Source organism: Procambarus clarkii, chromosome 41 (assembly GCF_040958095.1).
Source record: "Procambarus clarkii isolate CNS0578487 chromosome 41, FALCON_Pclarkii_2.0, whole genome shotgun sequence".
Classification (NCBI taxonomy): domain Eukaryota; kingdom Metazoa; phylum Arthropoda; class Malacostraca; order Decapoda; family Cambaridae; genus Procambarus; species Procambarus clarkii.
The window spans coordinates 25,739,262-25,759,080 of NC_091190.1; the positions used below are offsets into that span (position 1 = coordinate 25,739,262).

At 37.6% G+C, this 19,819-nt stretch overlaps 4 protein-coding genes across 4 annotated transcripts; all 4 read right to left on the reverse strand.

Annotated features, from left to right (window-relative positions):
• Window positions 1-2,053: 2,053 nt before the first annotated feature.
• LOC138373201 (cuticle protein 7-like) lies at window positions 2,054-3,587 on the reverse strand. The gene is made up of 4 exons (XM_069339235.1): window positions 3,549-3,587; window positions 2,666-2,758; window positions 2,373-2,510; window positions 2,054-2,257 (listed from the first exon to the last, which is right to left on the reverse strand). The coding sequence occupies exons 1-4, from the start codon at window positions 3,585-3,587 to the stop codon at window positions 2,054-2,056; spliced, it is 474 nt and encodes a 157-aa protein (XP_069195336.1).
• A 4,640-nt stretch (window positions 3,588-8,227) lies between these two features.
• LOC138373202 (cuticle protein 7-like) lies at window positions 8,228-8,976 on the reverse strand. Its single transcript, XM_069339236.1, has 3 exons — window positions 8,902-8,976; window positions 8,608-8,745; window positions 8,228-8,482 (listed from the first exon to the last, which is right to left on the reverse strand). Exons 1-3 carry the CDS (start codon window positions 8,974-8,976, stop codon window positions 8,228-8,230), a joined length of 468 nt encoding a protein of 155 aa, XP_069195337.1.
• Window positions 8,977-13,355: 4,379 nt separating this feature from the next.
• LOC138373203 (cuticle protein 7-like) lies at window positions 13,356-14,146 on the reverse strand. The gene is made up of 3 exons (XM_069339237.1): window positions 14,072-14,146; window positions 13,780-13,917; window positions 13,356-13,664 (listed from the first exon to the last, which is right to left on the reverse strand). Exons 1-3 carry the CDS (start codon window positions 14,144-14,146, stop codon window positions 13,356-13,358), a joined length of 522 nt encoding a protein of 173 aa, XP_069195338.1.
• A 3,705-nt stretch (window positions 14,147-17,851) lies between these two features.
• Window positions 17,852-19,511, reverse strand: LOC123761244 (cuticle protein 7-like). Its single transcript, XM_045747189.2, has 4 exons — window positions 19,422-19,511; window positions 18,483-18,575; window positions 18,189-18,326; window positions 17,852-18,073 (listed from the first exon to the last, which is right to left on the reverse strand). The coding sequence occupies exons 1-4, from the start codon at window positions 19,509-19,511 to the stop codon at window positions 17,852-17,854; spliced, it is 543 nt and encodes a 180-aa protein (XP_045603145.2).
• Between the last annotated feature and the right edge of the window lie 308 nt (window positions 19,512-19,819).

The following is a 19,819-nucleotide window of genomic DNA, read 5'->3' on the forward strand; positions in this document are numbered from 1 at the left end:
TGATTCTGGGGGTCAGGGGGTTCCCGCGGCCTCTGATCAGATCTCTGACCAGGCCTCTTGGTTGACGGTCTGGTCAACCAGGCTGTTCGACGCGGCTGATCGCAGCCTGACGCATGAATCACAGCCTGGTTGATCAGGTATCCTTTGGAGGTGCTTATCAAGTTCTCTTGAACACTGTGAGGGGTCGGCCAGTTATGCCTCATGTGTGTAGTGGAAGCGTGTTGGACAGTCTCGGGCCTCTGATGTTGATAGAGTTCTCTCTGAGTATCTGTTGCACCTCTGCTTTTCAACAGGAGTATTCTGCACATCCTGCCATGCCTCCTGGTCTCGTGTGGTGTTATTTGTGTGTTCAAATTTGGGACCAGCCTCTCTAATATTTTCCTTGTGTAAATTATTGTGCATCTCTCCCGCCTGCGCTCTAGAGAATACAGATTTAGGCTTTTGAGTCGGTCCCAGTAATTTAGATGGGTTATTGAGTGGATTCTAGCTGTGAAGGATCGCTGCGCGCACTTCAGGTCAGCAATTTTTCCAGCTTTGACAAGGGCTGTCATTGTGCAACAGTATTCCACTTTAGAGAGCACTAGCGTTTTGAAGAGTATCATCATTGGTACGGCATCTCTTGTTTGAAAGGTTCTATTATCCAACTAGTTATTTTTCTAGCAGTTGTGACGGCTTAATTTTTCTGTTCTTTAAAGCTAAGGTTTTCTGCCATGATTATACCCAAATCCTTTACATTGTTGTTACGTTCAATGTTATGAATTGACTGCGTTTTGTACGTGGTTTCCGTCTTTATATATTTCTCTTTCTCTAATTTCTCTTCATTAAATACCATATTATTTTCTGTAGCCCTTTGAAAGAATGAACGACCACTAAGACCTGTTCACAGACTGAGAGCTTTCCCATAGCTCATGGGGAACCTTTCCCACTAGTTTCCATGGAATTTAACCCACCAATCATTTAACAACTAGGTATCCAGTCACTGCTGGGTGATCGGAGGCATACTGTTAAGGACTGGTACCTAGACAATCCTCCCCCGGCCAGGATACAAACTAAGGCCAAATCGCTTCCGGGGCGAGTGTGTTTCCACTGCACCACTGGGTGCTGATTAACACCCACCCATTATGGTAAAGAAGACCATACTGTGTATCTTTATTCACCTAGTTGTGTTTGCGGGGGTTGAGCTCTGCTCTTTCGGCCCGCCTCTCTATTGTCAATCAACTGTTTCTACTACTCCCCCCCCAAACACACACACACCAGGAAGCAGCCCGTGACAGCTGACTAACTTCCAGGTACTTATTTACTGCTAGGTAACAGGGGCATAGGGTGAAAGAAACTCTGCCCATCGTTTCTCTCCGGCGTCCGGGATCGAACCCGGGACCACAGGTTCACCTGTCCAGCGTGCTGTCTGCTCGGCCACCGGCTCCCTGAGGCGGTGTGTACACATCTGTGTTCCCATTATATTATTCATCACCTTTGCGCTCAACATCAGTTGGTTTGGTCAGAGGCAAACCAGTATGAGCATTGGTACTTTGAACCATGTAAAGTTAACGATGCAAGTCATGGAGACACTTTTTATAATAATTAGTATTAGCTTTAGTGTGTAAAGCTAAGTGTAAAGCAACATAGTACCCTACCTCTTCCCCTAGAATACCTACTTTTCTGTTCTTACATGCACTCATGCGCATTCCATATCAGTATCGACATCAGTTCTTAATAAAATGGTCCAATTAAGTATGATTAAAGTAAATTGTCTATTTTGTGTTTTTCTTGTACACACATTTTTCCACAGAATATAACTAAATCGGATATATATTTAATTAAGGAGAATAAGATTAATTGAGCAATGATTTGGATGTATTCAAACACTTAAATCTCTAGTAACATTGCAATTAACAATGACGAAGGTTTAACTTAACGTCTTCCGTAACACAACTGTGTGAATTGGGTGTGTGGGAGGCTGGTATGTGGGCTGGGCCTGTTATGCAGACTGGGGTTGGTCTGTAGAGTGGGGTTAGTATATGGATTGGGGCTGTGATCTGGGGTGGGACTGGTTTTAGGACTGGTATGAAGGCTGGGGCTGGTATGATGGCTGGGGCTGGTGGTATGATGGCTGGGGCTGGTATGATGGCTGGGGCTGGTGGTAGGATGGCTGGGGCTTGAATGTTACTGCCGGACCGGACTGGTGGGCATACTGGGCCTCGCCATAGTACTCCACGTTGGCAGTGAAACCCTTGTGGTGGTCTGCTTCGTATTTCACCTAACGTAGAAAACATTTTTATTATTATTAAACTTTAGCAGTTTTGAATACTGATGTTTAATATGGAGATTTTTAAGATTAGGAAGAACAATTTTATACAAAAAACGTCTCTTACCGTTTGCTTGCGTCCGTCGGGAAGGTCGACATTGTAGGAGCCACGGACGGTGTTGCCGTCGGAGTTCTCACTGTGGCCGAAGTTGGTGCCGGAGTAGTCGTCCCTAACATTGTATACGAAGTTGTGTGGCATACCCGGCTGGATCAGCATATGCATACAATACATGCTTACTACACATATTCATAAGTAATATTTATAGTATAGTTTATACTTGCACATACATACAAATGCACTCATGTATTAAATTTTATAACTATTCGATGTATTAGAATAGCAGCAAATCAGTTACCAACCTGCTTATATGGTGAATGAGTAGGGTGACGACCATAGGTAGGCGGGGGTTCGGCCACAGCCACTACCACCGCCATCAGCAGGACCACAGTCACCTGTCCCAGAAGGAAGGTTTTGTATTCTAAGTAAAATTCATTATGTACCCCATACCTATTCTATGAGTGGTAGTGAACCCGAGACCCATCATGTGAGTAGGTGGGAAAAAGTTAGAGACTGCTGTTGTTGCTGTTTTAGATTCAGCTACTCAGAACCAAAGTTCCAAGTAGCACAGGCTATGGTGAGCCCATAGTGGACTTACCTGGTACAGGAGCGGGGCTGTAACTCCGATAAGTTAGAGGCACTTTGTGGGCTCAGGAACTAAAGGCTAATATATGTATTAAGCCAGTTACAGCTCTGATGAGATAGTTACAATTTTTGTTTACAGATGCATCAACAGTGAACGCTTTGTCATTTAATTTACCGTTCACGACATCTATTTAACTAAATGTTGAAAATTAGTGTTTGTCCGTAGGTCAAATATGTAATCAGTGTCTGGGCTTCTTTGTATACTTTGTTTCTTCTTCTTTTTAATATGGATTTAGCATAGAAATTTTAATTTTTTGATGGCGGACAGGAATTATTTTGATCAATTCGATTGTTAGGAGAGTAACAACTAAACTAATATATATATATATATATATATATATATATATATATGTATATATATATATATATATATATATATATATATATATATATATATATATTATAAAAGGATTCACAATCCTCTTCGTGACGGTTGTAAATATTCATAGACCTATAGCACGAACCTTAAGAGCCATGTTTAGTGTGTTGTTGGATGGTGAGTGATGGTGGTGTCCAGGCCGCGTCTGGCTTTATACTCACCATCCTCTCTCCTGGACCTTCCTCTCCCCTGCTCTCCATCATCAGCTGTTATAATTCTGGCAGTTGTTCATACATTGTACAAAAATTATATATTTAGACACTGTATTCGTCATGTCGTGTGTTCTTACAATTAAACATTTCTGAATGTTTGTAAGAGCCATCGGAGCCAGATTTGTTGCATTTAAGTTATATATTAATCTAAAAATGATACCCTTCATAGCGATATTAATTCTTTTTGGTAGAGTATGTTATTGATTTAAGTTTGTGTATTGTATGGATTCTACATTTTTTTTTAATTCGAGTTGGTGAGTAAATATATTCTTTACTGAGATTAGCTTATAATTTATCCGCCATCATCATTTTTCACTGTGTTATGAGAGGTTTTGTTCACTAGAATGACGTTACCGATTAAGTCGTAACTGACTAGAAAAAACTAAGTTTTCACATTAAAGGCACTAAGGTCAAGTTCTGGAACCACTTCCGTAAAAGAGTAGCTTAGACATGTGACGATTTGTTACCCACTTCGTCGCCTGAGAGACTCTGAACGAAAACACAAATATTTCACCTTTTCGTAGGAGGTTCATTTATAAACACAAAATTTATTACATATGCATTGTCTGGGAAATACGATATTAAGTGTTTTTAAATATTTGACCAAAATCTAGTGAAGACTAACAAATAAGTTATATATTCTTAGTAGAATTAGTTAATTTTCACTCAGTCATATAAATTATTTGTTTATATATATGCTTCCAGTTGTGCGTAGACCAGATCGTAAAAAAGGCAATGGTTTTGCTTAACCAGAAACGTTTGAACCTTAGCAACCCACCTAACCCATCGAGGCCGATGCTCAGATAACATCAATATTACGGTGCTGTAGTTTTTGCTAAAGCCCTACAATTTTGACGGATTGGCTGATTGCGTTATAATATGATGCATTAGGGGAGAGGACAGGTTGGGTAGAGGTACCTGTCCAGAAGGTTAAGGTAAATTTACGCTTAATTAAGGTAGTGTAACCTTCCTGGTTACAAGTTACATGTTGTGATGTCTTACACTTATGCTCCAGCGACGGATGAATGTGTACATGTTATGTTCCAGTGAGGGATGAATGTGAACATGTTTATGCTTCAGTTAGAAATGAATGTGGACATAGTTATGCTCCAGTTAGAAATGAATGTGCATTTCTATGCTCCAGCGAGGGATGAATGTGTGCATTCTTATGTATGCAGTAAATGATGAATATGCTTATATTAATGCTCTAACACATTAATGACCAATAGGATATCACAAGCTATCCCTGCAAGCATTTTACAATCTATAGTTACTATGGATGGTATGGTTAAAATATGACCTGCTGTATAAAAACGTTCACTTCGTTTACTAATAGAATTGCTGTAGAGCAAAACAAAAATTCGAAGTGTAATTATAGTTATTCTGTCATAACTTGTTAGGACTTGAATTAACCATTCAAGTCCTAACCTGTTAGGCCTGATTTAGCACATATATGTAGTAAGCCTAGGAGAAGTTTGGTTTGCTTATTGTCTTGTTTCTAGGGCCCTATAGAAAATTAATAGTACAAGAATTCAAGTAACTATGTTCAAAAATCAGTTTATAATTACTAGCGCTTTGCATGGTGATTAGATCTGGAGATGATATTTATTCACGATTACAATCTCACAATCAGCGTTGTCACAATAAAAGAGGTAATGTAATAAAGATAAATGTAACCTTTTTCAGAACTTTAATATTCCAGTAATATGTGTATTATCTATCTGGTATCTCTTCTAAAAAAAGACTCATCCCTAGTAAATTAATACAAACAGTTCAATATAAATACCATTTAATGCATTTCACATTACTTGCGTAATTATTAATTCATAACTTAAAATGCAAATTTATAATCGTTTGTTTATGCCACATCTTTATGATGAGCTTCGGTTTATCACAGCATCATCTCACCCCTAAGATGAATCACGATTGATCACATCTTTGCACCCAAAAGATTTAAGAATCCTCGGCTCCCGTGCCATATATATATATATATATATATATATATATATATATATATATATATATATATATATATATATATATATATATATATATAATATATAATATATGGATAGATGTAACCCCAATAATTTTGCCTTCGTTCTCTTTGCACTGGTTCATCTGTGTGACTAGCTGGACCTAAACGTTTTGTCTCTAGTTCCGCGATTTCCGTAAGAATTTTAAGTCTGGATCATATCTCTGCTATATTACGTTTCATTGTCGTTAGTGTGCCTCCTTCAGTCACTCTTGGTAGCTAAATCGCCTCAATTCTGAGACGCATTTTTGTACTTTGGTAATTCGTTGTATTTTCGCTATTTTTTTATTATCAATGTGGCTAATAAACCCTGATGGATCTGTTATTAATTTGTCTGAGAATGTGCTTTTATAATTTTGGGGGGGGGGAAGATGGAAGGGGTGCTAACGGTGAAAATGATAAAGAATTACACCATTAGACAATCCATAGTTACATGGGGTCCATTATCTGAAGCTCGGCTTGGTAAGTATCTTTACGGATTCTGAATGTTAAGAACATTCATGGTTTTCATCGCCGCTGCTCTGGACATCAGCTGGTCGGGTCAGGGTCGACTGGGTCGGATCGGACCCTGTAAGAACACTGGTAATGTGGTGGAGGCTGACTCCATATACAATTTTAAATGTAGATATGATAGAAACTCGTGAAGCTCAGGAACCTGTACATCAGTAGATTGACGGTTGAGAGACGGGACCAAAGAGCCGCAGCTTAACCCCTGCAAGCACAACTAGGTGATTACTGGTCCATCGAACCACGTCAAGTTAACCATACAAGTCAAGGCGAACTTTTATTTATAATGTATCATTAGCTTTGTTCAGGCTCTTCCTACCTTGACTTCTAAAATACCTGCTTTCTATTCTCATACGCCTTCATGAGTATCTCATATCATTATTGACATAAGAGCTTAATAAAATAGTAGAATTCCGCATAATTAAATAAATTTATATTTTTGTGTATCAATTTACACATTTCGTAACAGAACATGTTTATATATATATATATATATATATATATATATATATATATATATATATATATATATATATATATATATATATATATATATATATATATATATATATATATGTCGTACCTAGTAGCCAGAACGCACTTCTCAGCCTACTTTGCAAGGCCCGATTTGCCTAATAAGCCAAGTTTTCCTGAATTAATATATTTTCTCTAATTTTTTTCTTATGAACTGATAAAGCTACCCATTTCATTATGTATGAGGTCAATTTTATTTTATTGGAGGTAAAATTAATGTAGATATATGACCGAACCTAACCAACCCTACCTAACCTAACCTAACCTATCTTTATAAGTTAGGTTAGGTAAGGTAGCCGAAAAAGTTAGGTTAGGTTAGGTAGGTTAGGTTGTCGAAAAAACATTAATTCATGAAAACTTGGCTTATTAGGCAAATCGGGCCTTGCATAGTAGGCTGAGAAGTGCGTTCTGGCTACTAGGTACGACATATATATATATATATATATATATATATATATATATATATATATATATATATATATATATATATATATGTACCTAACCTAACTTTTTCGGCTACCTAACCGAACCTATCCTATAAAGATAGGTTAGGTTAGGTTAGGTAGGGCTGGTTAGGTTCGGTCACATATCTACGTTAATTTTAACTCCAATACAAAAAAATTGACCGCATACATAATGAAATGGATAGCTTTATCATTTCATAAGAAAAAATTTAGAGAAAATATATTAATTCAGGAAAACTTGGCTTATTAGGCAAATCGGGCCTTGCATAATAGGCTGAGAAGTGCGTTCTGGCTACTAGGTACGACATATATATATATATATATATATATATATATATATATATATATATATATATATATATGTCGTACCTAGTAGCCAGAACTCACTTCTCAGCCTACTATGCAAGGCCCAATTTGCCTAATAAGCCAAGTTTTCCTGAATTAATATTTTTTCTCTAATTTTTTTCTTATGATATGATAAAGCTACCCATTTCATTATGTATGAGGACAATTTTTTTTTATTGGAGTTAAAATTAACGTAGATATATGACCGAACCTAACCAACCCTACCTAACCTAACCTAACCTATCTTTATAGGTTAGGTTAGGTTAGGTAGCAGAAAAAGTTAGGTTAGGTTAGGTTAGGTAGGTTAGGTAGTCGAAAAACAATTAATTCATGAAAACTTGGCTTATTAGGCAAATCGGGCCTTGCATAGTAGGCTGACAAGTGCGTTCTGGCTACTAGGTACGACATATATATATATATATATATATATATATATATATATATATATATATATATATATATATATATAATATTATTTATTTTGAATAAGGAAAATAATATTAATAGATCAATGCTTTTGATATATTCTAACACTTAAGTCTCTAGTAACATTACAATTAACAATGACCAGGATTATTTGGGAACTTTAACATGTTCAGTATCACAGCTGTAAGTGAATTTTGATAGATATTTTGGGTGGGTGGTATTATAGCTGAAGTTAGGGTTGGTATAAAGGCTGAGGCTGTATGTGGACTGTAGCAGTTATGTGGACTGGGGTTGGGATGGGGAGTAGAACTGTAATATTAGCGCTGGTATGATGGCTGGGGCGGGTATGTTGGCTGGGATGGGTATGTTGGCTGGGATGGATATGATGGGTGGGGCGGGTATGTTGGCTGGGGTGGGTATGATGGCTGGGGCGGGTATGATGGCTGGGGCTGGTGGTATGATGGCTGGGGCTTGAATGTTACTGCCGGACCGGACTGATGGGCGTACTGGGCCTCGCCATAGTACTCCACGTTGGCAGTGAAACCCTTGTGGTGGTCTGCTTCGTATTTCACCTAACGTAGAAAACATTTTTATTATTATTCTTAAACAATAAGCAATTTTGAGTATTAATGTTTAATATAGAGATTTTTAAGATTAAGAAGAACAAGTTAAAAAAAAAAAAAAAATAATCCCTTACCGTCTGCTTGCGTCCGTCGGGAAGGTCGACATTGTAGGAGCCACGGACGGTGTTGCCGTCGGAGTTCTCACTGTGTCCGAAGTTGGTGCCGGAGTAGTCGTCCCTAACATTGTATGCGAAGTTGTGTGGCATACCCGGCTGGATCAGCATATGCATACAAGACGTATTTAATATACATATATACATAATATTTATATTCATTATGTAACCTATACTCGTATATAGGAATGCACTTATGTTTTAACTGTTGGAAATATTTAATACATTAAGAATTGTAGGAAATCAGTAACCAACCTGCTTATATGGTGAATGAGTAGGGTGTTGACCGTAGGTAGGCGGGGGTTCTGCCAGAGTCGCCACCACCGCCATCAGCAGGACCACAGTCACCTGTCCCAGAGGGAAGGTTTGGTTTTATTAAAGTTCATTTATTATGTACTGCATTCCCATTCTGCGAGTGGTTGTCAAAAACATTCTTATGTTGCGCGTGGTAGTGGACACAACTATTCCTATTGTGTGAGTAATATTGTACCCAATACTCATCCTATGAGTGTCAGTGGAAAGAGTTAGAGGCACATTGCAGAAAGTTTCATCTGACGAGATAGTTGCAAAGTTTAACAGATACATCAGCATAGAACACTTTGTGAACTAATTTACAGCTCAGGACGTCAATGAAGGTATTAAATTTATCGGAACACTGATAAATTAATTTTATTGTGGTTAAAGACTGAAATCATTGTCCCGTTTTCTCTATATACTAGTTTACTTTAATGCAGATTTAGCATCGATGTTTAGCTCTTTTACTGACAGACGTTAAGGTCAAAATAAATGTTTATTTTGTAGGCCGAGTGAAATTCTATATACAGTATTCGTTAGAGGATATTGAAAGAAGACACACACAACAGCATGTTCTACACTAGTAATAGTCAGAACACTATTCGGGAAACTAAATAAGGAGGCATATAAAAATCTGTACACCACCTACGTGAGACCAGTTTTAGAATATGCCTTCTCATCGCGGAGCCACATCTAAAAAAAACACACAAGAAAACTCGGAAAGCTTTAGTAGTTTGCAACAAGGCTCGTCCTAAAATTGCGAGGAATGGGGTACGAAAAAGGTCTGGAGGAACTAAACCTGATACCGCTAGGAAAGAGGAGACGGGGGACATGATAGAGATATATAAAATCGAGTGATTGACAGTGTAGAAATAGAGGCAATGTTCACAGTCAACAGAATAACAAGAGGACATAGAAGACCGAGACGCTGATGAGTCATAGAGATGTTAGAATGTTTATTTTTAGCGTAAGAGCAGGGGGGGGGGATGGAATATACTAAACGAGAAGATTGTAGAAGCAAACTCCATTCATAATTTTAGAAGTAGATATGATAGGGAAGTATAGGTCAGGAGTCATTGCATTAGACAACTGGTGGATCGAAAAGCAGGGTCCAAGATGTAATGCTCAATTCTGCAGGCACAAATACATAAGTACATAGACAAAAATCAAATGACTTGCAGCAGCAGCAAGTGGATAAAGCCTAGATTATTTTTCCTAAATATTTATATTGTGAAAATATAGAGGAAGGTAGAGAGAATTGTGAATATTCACAGGCCCATGGATATTGTGAATATTCACATGGCTCTCACGAACCTTGAGAGCCATGTTGAGTGTGTTGTTGGATGGTGAGTGATGGTGGTGTCCAGTCCGCGTCTGGCTTTATACTCACCATCCTCTCTCCTGGACCTTCCTGTCCCCCGCTCTCCAACACCAGCTGTCGTACGTCAGGCAGGTGTGTGAGGTGTGGTGCATTTGTTTATATTGTGTCCAAAAATTGCATACTGTACTTGTTTTTGTTTGCTTATATTTATATATACAAGAGTTCTTACATTCTTGTACAGCCACTAGCACGCATAGCGATTCGGGCAGGACCATAATCCTAATTTTTCCCGGAATACAACCCGCCAAATCGTTTAACAACAAAGTACCCATTCAATGCTGGGTGAACAGAGGCTACAGTTAGGGACTGGCGCCTAGTTAATCCTCCCCGGCCAGGAATAGAACCCAGGCCAAAGCGCTTGCCGGCCGAGTGCTTTACCACTGCACCACGGGGACCGTATTTGGAGATTGTATTGCTCGTCACGTCGTCTGTGTCTGGTTTCCTTGTAATTAAATATTTTTGACGTTTGAAGGAGTCATAGGAGCCATATTCGTTGCATTTTATGTTCCTTTTTTTTAATAAAAAATTCATATCCTTCATAGTGATAGCAATGCCTTTTGCTAGAGTATATTATTGATTTAAGTTCATGCATTGTATGAATTTATATTATCCAAGTCCTTCTTTAAAGATTTTCTCATAGATATATCACGTTATTGGAATTTCGTTGTGTATTTGTAAGAAGCGTTTGGTGGAGAACACAATTACCTCAGACCATAGTGTCTGCAGCTTGGACTAGTTACCAGCTCAGGACCTCCAAACTACTATTGGATCCGGGCCGATTCCTAATGTTATAACTTCGTGGTCCATGGGTTAAGGTGTATGTCGAGGGTTACCCAGGACGCTGGTTCGATCCCCGTCCTGCTCCAAAGATTTTCCTCGTGAATATATGCATACTGTATATGTACTAGAATGTGTATTACATAATGCTTCAGTGTGAGATGAATGTATCCATGTATATGATCCAGCAAGGGATGAATGTGCTTATATTTATGCTTTAACACTATAATGAACAATTGATATCAAAACCCACCCTCCAAAAGTAATAGAACATATATAGTATCAATGAACGAAATGTGCAGAATATTGTCAACAAATAAATAACGTATTGTTCTATTGAAAATTTTGAAGGACATCAACAAAGAATGGAGCAGCGTAATGATGAAGTTTACCTGTAATTACCGTAATTAAAATTCATTCCTACTAAGTCAAATTTAGTACATATGTGTATTATATTATATTAGACTTAGAACAGGTTAGGTTTGATAGAATTGAATTGATTTTAATTGGTATAAATTGCATAGGTTTAGATTTAGGAAAGACTTGGGTAAATACTGGTTCCGTAAAATTGTTCTAGATTCATGGAACAAATTACCGCATAACATTATAGACGTAGGAGCCCTTGATGGTTTCAACCGTTGGTTAGACACACACACACACACATATATATATATATATATATATATATATATATATATATATATATATATATATATATATATATATATATATATATATTTATATATATATATATATATATATATATATATATATATATATATATATATATTATATAATATAATATATATATAATGAGTTTGAGTTTGGGTGGTTATAAATAAATAGGAGCTGCCACGTATGGGCTAAAAGGCCTTCTGCAGTTTTCTTGATTCTTATGTTCACTTCCTTTTTGGGCTCTAAGGTAAGCCTTGATTGATTACTGTACCCTTGCCCACTTAAGATAAGTCACAAGTGATCACGGCATCCTTGCACCTCTAAAAAACAACCCGGTTAAGAATCCATGCATTTAATTCAATAATTCCCGATTATTTTGCAATACAGTATTTGCATTTAATCTGTGGATGGATGAATCTGGTTATTATTCCTCTTAGTTCCATCATTAACCCTTCTACTGGGGTCATCATAATGGGTAGCCAAACCTAAAAATTATGTTTATAGTTAGTGTTTCCTATGAGTGTTTAATGTCTGAATCATGTTCCCTTCTATTATTCGTTTCAGTGTTGTTAGGATTATCCTTTTCAATCTATCTTAGTGGCTAAATCCCCTCAATTCTGAGGCTGCTTGTGTCGAAAACCTCTATAATTTTTCAATATATTTTCTGTGCTTTATGAGGTGGATTTGTACACTGGTGCTACAATCTATAGTTCTGCGGTTATGTTTAGTTATTTTTATGGTACTTTTGTAAGTGCATTTTTTATATTTTTTGTACTTTGATAATTGTATTTTTATTCATAATTTGTGAATTTTGGTAATTAATTGGATTTTCACATTTTTTTAATTATCGATATGGCAAACCACGACGTATTTCTTAATAGTTCATTTGACAATGTCCTTTCATAACTTTTTGAATGGGAGGAGTGCAAGAATATCTTGAAATGCATGCAGACGTGGAAAAGAGGTTAGAATTACTGCAATAGACGTTCCACACTTAAACAGGGCCCAAGCACCGAAGCTCTGTCCTGAAATCTGTATTAGGTAAATACGTCCTTTAATTCTAAACTTTTAATACCCTTACTCTCTCCCCCCTCCCTCTTTCACCATTGTGATATTCATTGCTTTCACTTTGCACATCAGCTGGTCTAGTTAGAGACCGGGCTAGCATGGACGTTGGTCCTTCAGACCACTTTAAGGTAACCAAAGCTACTCAGCAAAATTTGTTGGTATTATTAGCTCTTGTGCTGACTCTGCACCATATTTGCTAAAATACCTGATTTCTGTTATCATACATCCTTATGAGCATTCCTTATCAATATTGACATCATTTCTTAGTCAAATGAGTCAGTTCAATATGACTGGAAAATAATTATTTTTTGTTTTACTTATTAACATATTTTGCAACATTGTAAGCACTATAAATTAGAGAACACAATATGGAAAATAAGATAAGTATAGCAATGCTTTGGATTTATTTAAACACTTAAGTCTCTAGAAACTTTACAATTAACAATGACCAGGTTTCAATAGAAACATTAATAACGTAAGTAATTATGGCTGGTATGTGGTGTCGGGCTGGGGACTAGGATTGGTAAGAGGGTTGGGGTGGGTATGATGGCTGGGGCTGGTGGTATGATTGCTGGGGTGGGTATGATGGCTGGGGGTGGTGGTATGATGGCTGGGGCTGGGGTGGGTATGATGGCTGGGGCTGGGGTGGGTATGATGGCTGGGGCTTGTATGATGGCTGAGGCTGGTAGGATGGCTGGGGCTGGTGGTATGATGGCTGGGGCTTGAATGTTACTGCCGGACCGGACTGGTAGGCGTACTGGGCCTCGCCATAGTACTCCACGTTGGCAGTGAAACCCTTGTGGTGGTCTGCTTCATATTTCACCTACCGTAGAAAACATTTTGATCAATATTAAACTTTAAGCACTATTAAATATTAATGTTTAATATGGAGATTTTTAAACTTTGGAAGAACAAGTTTAAACTAAAAAGTACCTTACCGTCTGCTTGCGTCCGTCGGGAAGGTCGACATTGTAGGAGCCATGGACGGTGTTGCCGTCGGAGTTCTCACTGTGTCCGAAGTTGGTGCCGGAATAGTCGTCCCTAACATTGTATGCGAAGTTGTGTGGCATACCCGGCTGAATCATCATATGCATACAGTACATGTTAATATACATACATACATAATAAATGTATTCATTATGTAATCTGTACTCCTACATAGGCATGAATTCGTATTTTAACTGTTGGAAATATTCAATACATTAGAATAGTAGAAAATCATTAACCAACCTGCTTATATGGTGAATGAGTAGGGTGATGACCGTAGGTAGGCGGGGGTTCTGCCAGAGTCGCTACCGCCGCCATCAGCAGGACCACAGTCACCTGTCCCAGAGGGAAGTTTTGGTTTTATTAAAGTTTATTTATTATATGCCCAATACCTGTTCTGTGGGTGTTTGTGAACCCGATCCCTGAGGTGTGAGTAGTAATGGACCTTATACCCATCCTGTGAGTGGTAGTTGAGCCATTATGTGAGTGATACTGGACCAAATACTCATGCTCAGTGTCAGTGGATAAAGCTTCTTTAATAACATTTTAGGCTTTGGAAATGAACTCCAATATTTGTTTAAGTGAACAAGTTACAACTTTGATGAGGTAGTTTCAAAGTTTAAGATACATCAACATTATATTGTGAATTAATTTACCACTCAGCACATCAATGCAGGGACTCAATTTATCTGAACATTAATCAATTCTATTTACTGTGGTAAAAATGTAGTCTTTTTACTGTTTTCTTTAAGTACCAGTTTACATTAATATAGATTTAGTATACAAATTTACCTCTTTCCTTGGCACACATTACGGTCAATCTTTTATTTTTTTAATTTTTATTGTAAGTGGAGTAAAATTCTTTATATTTGTAAATATTGATAGAGGACACTCGCACAAAATTAAAATTTCAGCAGTAGCATGTGCTAGTATAAAGCCTAGATTATGTTCGTAAATATTGTCAAATGTATTATTTTATTCGAATAACTTCAACACATCGTGAAAGGAAAAGTGGCTTCTGAATATTCACAGGCTTATATCACGAACCTTGAGAGACATGTTGAGTGTGTTGTTGGATGGTGAGTGATGGTGATGTACAGTCCGCGTCTGGCTTTATATTCACCATCCTCTCTCCTGGACCTTCCTGTCCCCCGCTCTTCAACACCAGCTGTTGTACGTCACGCAGATGTGTGAGGCGTGGTGCAGTTGTTCATCGTTTGATTCCAAAAATTGCATATTTGGATATTGTATTACTCGTCACGTCATCACAGTCTGCTCTTATAATTAAACCTTTATGCACGCTTGTGGGAGGCATAGGAATTATATTTTCTGCATTGTTACTTTTTATAAACAATAAATATATGTCCATCATAGTGATACCAAAGTCTTTTGTATATTATTGATTAAGTTTATGTATTGTATCCCACCTTCTATAACCTTTAGTACATCGTGGTCCATGGGTTAAGGTGTGTCTAGAGTTACCCAACACGCTGGTTCGATCCCCGTCCTGCTCCAAAGATTTTCTCATGAACATAGGCATATTGTATATGTACGCCAGCTGTATATGCACTAGAATGTGTATATCATAATGCTTCAGTTTGAGATGAATGTATACATGTATATGATCCAGCAAGGGATGAATGTGCTTTATTTATGCTTTAACACTATAATGTCCAATTGGTATCAAAACCCACCCTCCAAAAACAATAGAACATATAGCTACTATGAGTGAAATGTGCAGATATTGACAAAAAAGGAATCATGTTTTGTTCCATTGGAAATGTTGAAGGGCATCAACAAAAAGTGGAAAGAGTAATGATTAAGTTAACCTGTAATTACCGTAAATTAGAATCCATTCCTACCAAACATTTTAAGCCAAATTCAGTACATATATGTGTTATATTTATGGAAAAGTTAAATTTGGTAGAATTGATTTGATATAAATTGGATAAGTTTTAGGTTTAGGAAAACCCTGGATAAATATTGTTCGGTAACATGGTTGTCGATTTGTGGAACGAATTACTGCATATCATAATAGACGTAGGATACCTTTATTGTTTCATGCGTAGGTTAGACATAGATATGAATTTGGGTGCATATAAATAGGAGCTGTTGACCAAACCACACACTAGAAGTGAAGGGACGGACAGAAACGACGTCGTCCCTTCACTTTCTAGTGTGTGGTTTGGTCAGCATATTTCAGCCACGTTATTGTGACTCCTCGTCTCCAAATAGGAGCTGCCACGTATGGGCCAATAGGCCTTCTGCAGTTTTCTTGATTCTTATGTTCTTAGGTGCTCTAAGATGAGCCTTGATTGAGTATTGCATCCTTCCACCCTTACGATGAGCCACAACTGATCACAGCATCCACGCACCTCAATAGCAACCCGATCAAATTGGTATAGCATCTCTAAAAGCAAAGAAGCTTTACCTTTAATGCAATAATTCCCGATCATTTTGGCATATTTGCATTTAAATCTGTCGATGGATGAATATTTTATTATTCCTCATGGTTCCATCCTTAATACCCTTCCACTGCTCATCATAATGTCTAGCCAAACCTAAACATTATGTTTCTAGTTTAGTGCTTCCTATGAGTGTTTAATGTCTGAATCATGTTCCTTTCTATTACTAGTTTCAGTGTTGGTAGGATTATCTACTTCAATCAATCTTGGTAGATTGAATTGAGGGGAAAATATAATCCCCTCAATTCTAAGACTGCTTGTGTAGAATACCTCAACTTTTTTCAATATATGCTCTGTGCTTTGTGAGGTGAGGCTGTACACTGGTGCTACATAATCACATACTCTAGTACTACGTGTATATTTAGTTTTAGTTTTTTTTGTACTTTGGTATTTGCTTCTTTTTTTTTTAACAATTTTGGTAATTCATTGGATTTTCACCATTTTGTAATTATGGATATATGAAACCACGACGGATTTGTTAGTAATTTATTTGACAATGGCATTTCATAATTTTTTGAGGGCAAGGGTGCAAGAATATTTAAAACGCATGCAGACGTGGAAAAGGGTTTAAAATTACTGGAATAGACGACCCATAGTTAGGCAGGGCCCAAGAACAGAAGCTCTGTCCTGCAAGCTGTATTATATAAATACGTCCTTTGATTCTGAATTTTTAATACCCTTACTCCCCTCCCCCCGTCACCATTGCGATCTTTATTCCTTCACTTTGTACATCAGCTGGTCAAGTTAGAGACCGGGCTAGCGTGGACGTTGGTCCTTCAGACCACTTCAAGGTAACCAAGACTGCTCAGCATAATTTGTTGGTAATTACTATTGGCTTTTGTGCTGTTTCTCTACACCATATCTGCTTGAATACCTGATTTATGTTCTCGTACATCCTTATGACACCCCATCCTCCTGTTTAGATTGCAGTTTTTGTAACTATATGCACCATAGTACAATCTATGATGTACTAAGCAATTAGGAGAATTTGGTACTGTTCACTTTATAGTCCGAAAAAAATGAAGCTAAAAAACAAGCTGAATTATTCCTACTATAGCACACACATGTACTATATTAGGTCTCAGACAGCGTGTATTAAGACTAGAAAGGTTAGGTTAGTGTAGGTTGGTTTTGCAACACAAGTACAAAACCTTTTCTGGTTTGTCTAAATTCAGTAGTACAGATTTCTAATTGCGTTGTACGTAGATATAGTAACGATGATTACCATAGTACATATAAGTACTACCAAAACAGGAAGGTAGGCTGTTTATGAGCATTCCTTATCGATATTGTCATCAATTCTTAGTTAAAGGATTCGGTTCAATATGATTGAAAAATAATTATTATTATGTTTTACTTCTTCACATATATTGCAACATTGTAAGCACTATAAATTAGAGATATAACAAAATATGGAAAATAAGATAAATATAGTAATGCTTTGGATTTATTTAAACACTTAAGTCTCTAGAAAAATTACAATTAACAATGACCAGATTTGAATGGGAACCTTAACAACGAAAGTAATTATGGCTGGTATGTGGTGTAGGGCTGGGGACTAGGGTTGGTAAGAGGGTTGGGGTGGGTATGATGGCTGGGGCTGGTGGTATGATGGCTGGGGTGGGTATGATGGCTGGGGTGGGTATGATGGCTGGGGCTGGTGGTATGATGGCTGGGGCTTGAATGTTACTGCCGGACCGGACTGGTGGGCGTACTGGGCCTCGCCATAGTACTCCACGTTGGCAGTGAAACCCTTGTGGTGGTCTGCTTCGTATTTCACCTAACGTAGAAAACATTTTTGTTAATATTAAACGTTAAGCAATTTTGACTATTAATGTTTAATATGGAGACTTTTAAACTTAGAAGGAACAAGTTAAAAAAAAAAAGTTCGTTACCGTTTGCTTGCGTCCGTCGGGAAGGTCGACATTGTAGGAGCCACGGACGGTGTTGCCGTCGGAGTTCTCACTGTGTCCGAAGTTGGTGCCGGAGTAGTCGTCCCTAACATTGTATGCGAAGTTGTGTGGCATACCCGGCTGGATCAGCATATGCATACAATACGTATTTAATATACATATATACATAAGATTTTTATTCATTATGTAACCTATACTCGTACATAGCAATGCACTTATGTTTTAACGGTTGGAAATATTCAATACATTAAGAATTGTAGAAAATCATTAACCAACCTGCTTATATGGTGAATGAGTAGGGTGTTGACCGTAGGTAGGCGGGGGTTCTGCCAGAGTCGCTACCACCGCCATCAGCAGGACCACAGTCACCTGTTCAAGAGGGAAGGTTTGGTTTTATTATAGTTCATTTATTATGTGCCCCATACCCGTCCTGTCGGTGTTTGTGGACCCCAATCCTGAGGCGTGAGTGGTAATGGACTCTATACCCATCCTGTGAGTTGTAGTGGAATTCATTCCCAGTTTGTCAGTGATATTGGACCCCCATGCCCCATACTGTAAGTGGTAGTTGAGCCCATATCATTGTGAGTGATACTGGACCAAATACTCATCATGATTATCAGTGGATAAAATCTCATAAGAATATTGTAAGTTCAGGAGCTGAACGCCAATATTTGTTTAGGTGAGCAAGTTACAGCGTTGATGAGGTAGTTTCAAAGTTTGAGATAAATCAACAGTATATCATGAAATAATTTACCGCTCAGAACATCAATGAAGGGACTCAATTTATCTGAACATTGATAAATTCTATTTACTGTGGTAAAAATGTAGTCTTTGTCCTGTTTTCTTTGAGTACCAGGTAACTTTAATATTGATTTAGCATAAAAGTTTACCTCTTTTCTTGGTACACATTATGGTATTTTTTTTTTTACTTGTATGTGCAGTAAAATTCTTTATATTTGTAAATATTGAAGGAGGGGACACACTCGCACAAGATTAAAATTTCAGCAGAAACATCTGTTGGTATAAAGCCTAGATTATTTTTCATAAATATTGCCAAATGTGCTATTTTATTCGAATGACTTAAACACATCGTGAAAGGGAAAGAGGATTGTGAATTTTCACAGTCCTGTGTCACGAACCTTGAGAGACATGTTGAGTGTGTTGTTGGATGGTGAGTGATGGTGGTGTCCAGGCCGCGTCTGACTTTATACTCACCATCCTCTCTCCTGGACCTTCCTGTCCCCGTTCTCCAACAGCAGTTGTTGTACGCCAGGCAGATGTGTGAGGTGTGGTGCATTTGTTCATTGTTTGAGTTAAAAAATTACATAATTGGACATTGTAATGCTCGTCATGTCATCTGTGTCTGTTCTTATAATTAACCATAGGCGTTTCCAGGAGACATAGGACCCAGATTTGGTGTATTTTGTTACTTTTTTATTTTACAAAATTATATCCTTCATAGTGATATCAGTGCCATATGTATATTATTGATTTACGTTTTTGTATTGTATCCCATCTTCTATAACCTTTAGTACATCGTAGTCCATGGGTTAAGGTGTCTCTCTAGAGTTACCAACACGCCGGTTCAATCCCCGTCTTGCTCGAAAAATTTT

Coding starts and splice junctions, on each gene's coding strand:
- LOC123761244 (XM_045747189.2), bottom strand. CDS start 19,511: ATGAACAAATGCACCACACCTCACACATCTGCCTGGCGTACAACAACT. Junction 18,327..18,482: donor CTCATTCACCATATAAGCAG/GTTGGTTAATGA, acceptor ATGCTGATCCAG/CCGGGTATGCCACACAACTT. Junction 18,074..18,188: donor CCGACGGACGCAAGCAAACG/GTAACGAACTTT, acceptor TTTCTACGTTAG/GTGAAATACGAAGCAGACCA.
- LOC138373201 (XM_069339235.1), bottom strand. CDS start 3,587: ATGGAGAGCAGGGGAGAGGAAGGTCCAGGAGAGAGGATG. Junction 2,759..3,548: donor AAGGTCCAGGAGAGAGGATG/GTGAGTATAAAG, acceptor CTTCTGGGACAG/GTGACTGTGGTCCTGCTGAT. Junction 2,258..2,372: donor CCGACGGACGCAAGCAAACG/GTAAGAGACGTT, acceptor TTTCTACGTTAG/GTGAAATACGAAGCAGACCA.
- LOC138373203 (XM_069339237.1), bottom strand. CDS start 14,146: ATGGCGGCGGTAGCGACTCTGGCAGAACCCCCGCCTACCTACGGTCAT. Junction 13,918..14,071: donor CTCATTCACCATATAAGCAG/GTTGGTTAATGA, acceptor ATGATGATTCAG/CCGGGTATGCCACACAACTT. Junction 13,665..13,779: donor CCGACGGACGCAAGCAGACG/GTAAGGTACTTT, acceptor TTTCTACGGTAG/GTGAAATATGAAGCAGACCA.
- LOC138373202 (XM_069339236.1), bottom strand. CDS start 8,976: ATGGCGGTGGTGGCGACTCTGGCAGAACCCCCGCCTACCTACGGTCAA. Junction 8,746..8,901: donor CTCATTCACCATATAAGCAG/GTTGGTTACTGA, acceptor ATGCTGATCCAG/CCGGGTATGCCACACAACTT. Junction 8,483..8,607: donor CCGACGGACGCAAGCAGACG/GTAAGGGATTAT, acceptor TTTCTACGTTAG/GTGAAATACGAAGCAGACCA.